The sequence below is a fragment of the Brachyistius frenatus genome, unplaced genomic scaffold (assembly GCF_029030835.1).
Source record: "Brachyistius frenatus isolate BFR_SWC_R1_liver_20210118 unplaced genomic scaffold, ASM2903083v1 Contig_111, whole genome shotgun sequence".
In the NCBI taxonomy this organism is placed as follows: Eukaryota; Metazoa; Chordata; class Actinopteri; family Embiotocidae; genus Brachyistius; species Brachyistius frenatus.
This window is the reverse complement of record NW_027210710.1, coordinates 296525-301976: the sequence shown is the minus strand read 5'-3', so window position 1 is coordinate 301976 and position 5452 is coordinate 296525. Positions and strand designations below refer to the sequence as shown.

The following is a 5452-nucleotide window of genomic DNA, read 5'->3' as shown; positions in this document are numbered from 1 at the left end:
GTATATATATATTATATGTATACATATATATATATATATATATATATATATATATATATTATATGTACATGATATGTATACAAGCAGTATAGATGAGATATAAATCACAATAATGGAAAATGGGGGCAATTCATGTCCACCAAACATGTTATTCTTTCAACTTTTAACTTCTTTTTTTTTTCAATTTTATTAAAAATTAATTTTAAAAAATGATGCTTTTAATTCCTGGTAATCAATTAATGTGGATGTTTTTAAATGAGCGTGTTGAATTATCACCCAGCCCTGCCTCAAAATATATAAAAACAAAAACAAAGCCCTCACATCAGCGTCTCCATTGATCTCCTCAGATTAGGCCGTGTTAGCCAATCACGTTCGTGTATTTATGCCCCCGTCATCGAGTACCTGAGGCTGTCCGTGACGCAGCTGCGCCCCCTGCTGGACAGCAACAGGAAGTTACCCCCCCCCCGCCCCCCAAGGAGCTGGAATAAGAGAGCAGATATTTTATTTTTGGTTTATCGAGGTAATAATTTATTTTTTTATCGTACCTTTGCCCATCATGTGTGTGGGTAAATGTTTTTTTTGTCTTTTACATGTCTCCCCCCCCCTCCCCCCCCTATAACTGTACAAACCATGTAAAAGAGTGAAGGCCGTCAGGGACGCGTCGTCCGGAGCACCAGCGGTTCCATCCGAGTCTTTGATTGGCGCGTGTCTGTTGTTTAGAAAAGACGTAGACACCATCTTTGTAGTCTTTGGTTTGTTTCACTTCACATGTAAAGGAGTCGGTGAAGAACTGCATGCACGTGGACCCCCCTCCTCCTCCCCCCCTCCTCCTCCTCCTCCTCCTCCCTCCCGGTTGAGTCCGTTTTCACCACCACGTCAAAACATCGTTGCAGTTGTCACAGAGTTCCTCGAGCGACCGGCGGTCCTCGGGTCCTCTCGGGAGTCCTCGTTGTGGATCGGAGCCCCGTTGATTGATCGGAGCCCCGTTGATTGATCGGACTTAATTGGGCAGCATTTTACTTCATTTTAGTTTATTATTATTTAATTTTTTTGCATCTGACATCATCCTGTTTGTTAGAACATTGAAAAGTTAAGTGAGATTAAATCTTTCCAGAAGCTTTTGGGCTCGTGTTGTACTTCCTCAAAACATTCAGGGGCCTCTTTTTATTATTATTATTATTTATTTTATTTTTTTTTACCTGACAGGTTGAAGAAGACTTCCGGGTCACATGACGACGTGTAGACGGGCATCATCCAAAAATAAATCCACTCACCGGGACGAGGGAATAGTTTCAGGATGATATAGAAAGATGTCGGTCCTGGTTGATTGGGGGGGGTCACACCTGTGGTTACCATGGTAACACCAGGTGTGGTTCAATACCACAGCAGGTCGTGCAGCCAAACAAACTCACTCTTCCACCTTTTACTTTCCTCTATTTAACACTTAATAATTTCTAATGTAATTTAATTATCTCCATGACATTATAGGATATTTAACACACCATTTTCGTTGTTATTGTTTCACAGTGAACCCACTAAAATATTTAATTATGAACACTTCTTATATTAAATGATTTCTTTCCTGCCTGGTTTTGTTGTACACGTGATGCACTCTGTTGAAATAAAAACAAAATCAAAAGGGGAAGTTGGGAGATAATGTCTTTAATCACAGATCAATAAAGCTAGATAAAACTCTCATTTGAACATAATTTTTTAGCATTTATGTTGTGTATTAGTTTTGGTTAATTGTGCTCGTCTCAGCTGGTTTTGGGGTGTTTACGGTCAATGTTGACAAAGATGGTAAACAAAAAGAAAAGTAGCATTTTGAAAGTGCGCCCTCTGCTGTTTATAAGAGAAGAAGAAGAAAGAGCTTACAGCCCCTGGTGGTCCCAGGTCGGTCTCCCATCCTGGTACTGACCCGGTCCGACCTGCTTCCGGTCCAGAGCTCCATGGCGGAGAGCAGGAATCCGGTTTAAACAGGAAACAGGGCAGGTCGCTGACACGATCTCCATTTGTATTCCTGCTGCACTAATTTTGAACAGCTTTGTACTTAAATTCGCGTTTGTGCGTCCAACGGATCGAGCACGGGTTGCTGTGGTAACGACGGTGACGCAGCTTTCCAACACGGAAGCAGCTGGCAGAAACCTTAAAAACCAGGTGATTGATTGACACCAGGTGATTGATTGACACCAGGTGATTGACACCAGGTGATTGATTGACACCAGGTGATTGATTGACACCAGGTGATTGACACCAGGTGATTGATTGGCACCAGGTGATTGATTGACACCAGGTGATTGATTGACACCAGGTGATTGGCACCAGGTGATTGATTGGCACCAGGTGATTGATTGACACCAGGTGATTGATTGGCACCAGGTGTGCGAACGGGGAAGCTCACTGGAAAGAGCTGGAAGAGGCCATTTTGTTTAGGAAGGTTCCTGACCCGGAAGTAAATAAGTGGAAATAATTCATCTGGACCAAGACCGAACATCTGGAGGAAGACAGGAACATCTGGACGAAGCTTTTTGACCACCTCAGAGACCTCCCAGGGATATCTATTAAATGTATTAAAATATTAATAAATATAAAAATATACAGTCTGTTCCTTCTATCAGGATCATTTTTAAAACATGACGGGGTTTTTCACATCTTTTTTAACACAACTAACTACACAGCAACTCTTCGACAGCGTCATTATCTAAACTAGTTTGAAGCAGAGACTTTGCACAATTTCAGTCAGGCATTTTTAAGACATCGATTGTGGGTCCTGAGACGAGACATTGCCGCGGTGCATCTTGGGTCCTTCCTTTCCATCCCAGACTCGCTTCTGCAATCATGGGTAGGTCTCCAACTTCAAGCCCAAATACTCATTAAAACGGTCAGAATCAGACATGTTTCATACCGGGTGTGTACATAAACGTCTTACAAGCCGTTTAGGAGGCGTTTTATCGGTAAAAGTCCAAAATAAATGAAAAAAAAACCGAGTTTTTTTTTTTGGATCGTCCGCAACGTGGAGCGGCCATAACCCGTGTGAGCGGCGTGTCGGCCGAGCACAGCGGACGGTTTCTGTCCCACTTAAAACCTGCTTCTGTCCGGTCGTACTGCTTCATTTCAGCAGCCGAATTCCTAAACTGCTTTTAAAGTTCAACTACGTGTCGGTCCATGTCGGGTTTCTGTGCGTCAGAAGTCTCCGTTGTCCGAGGAGATCTCGGCTTCTCGTCTCGTCGCATGTTTGCGTGAAGTTTCGCTGTAAAACACGTTCAGGTTCATTTAAACTGGAAACCAGCTCGTTCCTGTTGTTGTTTATTGTCTCCGAGCTGGTGAAGTTATTAGTGAGTACATTTCGGTAGTTCTACTTGAGTACTTCCGTTTCAGTGACCTCTAACATTATAGTTTCTGTCCAGTAAAAAAACGTGTCTAAATCTGGTGATTGAGAAAGCTGTGAGGATTACATATTTATTTCTTCGTTAAATTCTCTTGTGTTAAGCTGAATTTATTTAAAAATCCTCTTATATTCACTTTAAAAATGAATTTTTTTTTTTTTTTTTTTTTTTGTTTTTTTTGTGCTTTTAAACCTATTTTTCTTTTAAACCTGTTTTTCTTTTAAACGTGTTTCTTACAGAGCAGGAACTTTAGTAAAGATCCAGTATATTTCTGAGCCGTTTGTATCGCAGCTAAAGAAGTCAAACAACCTAAATTTATTGATCTGAAGCGTCATTGTGGGTTCTTCTTCTTTCTTTTTTTTTGAGTCAGTAATGCTTTGTTCAATTCCACATGAAAGAGCTTTTATTTATGAACTTGTATTTTCCTGATGTCTCTTCTCTTTCAGGAAAGTGTCGTGGTCTGCGTACTGCCAGGAAGCTCCGCAATCACCGCCGTGAGCAGAAATGGCACGATAAACAGTACAAGAAGGCCCATCTGGGCACCGCCCTGAAGGCCAACCCCTTCGGAGGCGCTTCTCACGCCAAAGGGATCGTCCTGGAGAAAGTGTGAGTACCGCCGACGTGACGAGACCATAAACAAAAGCCTTCGAACTTCTGATTCCCTTTTGGATCTGTTGAAAGCTTCTTAAATTGGGATCTTGGCTCCAGAAATGTCCGCGGCGGCGGCGTCTGTGCGAAAGAGCATTGCAGATAAAATAGACGAAGTTGTGTTCACCCTCCCGCTACTGATAAATGTTTAATTCCCAAAGTCCCGATCGCTTTACAACGTACCGCATTTCCAAAAAACCAGCAGAACTGATGCCTCTTCGTTTCTGTGTACGATAACGTCTTCTTAGCGAATCCGCTTCTTAAATCCCAGTTGACCTTCACAACATTTGTTTTCTACGAGTTCAGATGTCACCTGATTCCAAACAATCTCCTATAAAAAGATATGTGCTGACAACATTTTACGGACAAGCATAATCACTTATTTAGACCATTTCTTTCTGGATATAAAGTCTTAAATATTAAAACGGATCTCATAAGTATTATTTTGAATGTTTTTTCCCCGACAACGACCGAGACAGACGTTTAAAACTGCGGTTCAAAGGGTTCAACTCGTCTTCGGAGCCGACGCGTCGGTATCTGTCGGACCGGTACCGATCCAAACGCTACAACCTGCAGCTCGGCGGCTCTTTCACGAATCCAGTCCCGTGAAACTGATGAACGTTGTATGTTTTTGTTTTCTCTCCCCTCTGCAGTGGTGTGGAGGCTAAGCAGCCCAACTCTGCCATCAGGAAATGTGTGAGAGTTCAGCTCATCAAGAACGGCAAGAAGATCACCGCCTTCGTCCCCAACGACGGTTGCCTCAACTTCATCGAGGTAAACGACGGCGAAGCGTTTCGTCAGAGTTTTTTCTCCTAAATGTGTTTTTATAGATTTAATTGGCTGAAAACCAGCCTGCACCTGAAAATCCGACTTTTAATTTGGTCTTTTTCCTCTTAAAAGCACCTTGAATGCATCATTGTGACATTTGACCCAGACGTTTGTCTCCGTGTGTCGTCCTCTCCTCTGACATCTTCTCCCTCCGCCTCCCCGCAGGAGAACGACGAGGTTCTGGTGGCCGGTTTCGGACGTAAAGGTCACGCCGTGGGCGACATTCCCGGTGTCCGTTTCAAGGTGGTGAAAGTGGCCAACGTGTCTCTGCTGGCGCTCTACAAAGGCAAGAAGGAGCGACCCAGGTCATAAACGGCCGAGGCGGGAAATACAATAAACGCTTTTTCAATTACAAATCTGATTGTTTTTGTGTTCTTATTTTAATCATTCTCTGATTAAACTCCGCTTTCTCTTCGTTAAGGACACCACGTTTATTGCTGTTGCCTAGCAATGTTTTTTTTTACGACTTAAACCACTTGAGCACCAAGCATGCACACGACTTCCCATGTTGTGACCACCAACGCAGCATTATTACACAAGTTTATGTCTTTGGTGAAACATCTAAGACGACGTGTATTTAATTCTCCAAA

The 5452-nt window shown here is 42.7% G+C and overlaps 1 protein-coding gene across 1 annotated transcript; it reads left to right on the top strand.

Annotated features, from left to right (window-relative positions):
• The first annotated feature begins 2757 nt into the window (after positions 1–2757).
• Positions 2758–5218, top strand: rps23 (ribosomal protein S23). Its single transcript, XM_069712711.1, has 4 exons — positions 2758–2842; positions 3833–3992; positions 4688–4808; positions 5028–5218. The coding sequence occupies exons 1-4, from the start codon at positions 2839–2841 to the stop codon at positions 5172–5174; spliced, it is 432 nt and encodes a 143-aa protein (XP_069568812.1). The 5' UTR covers positions 2758–2838; the 3' UTR covers positions 5175–5218.
• The last annotated feature ends 234 nt before the right edge of the window (positions 5219–5452 follow it).

Bases quoted from the DNA above. Each gene is read 5' to 3' on its own strand.
- rps23 (XM_069712711.1), top strand. The intron at 3,993-4,687 runs GTGAGTACCGCC...TCCCCTCTGCAG, and splicing joins GGGATCGTCCTGGAGAAAGT to TGGTGTGGAGGCTAAGCAGC. The intron at 4,809-5,027 runs GTAAACGACGGC...GCCTCCCCGCAG, and splicing joins GTTGCCTCAACTTCATCGAG to GAGAACGACGAGGTTCTGGT.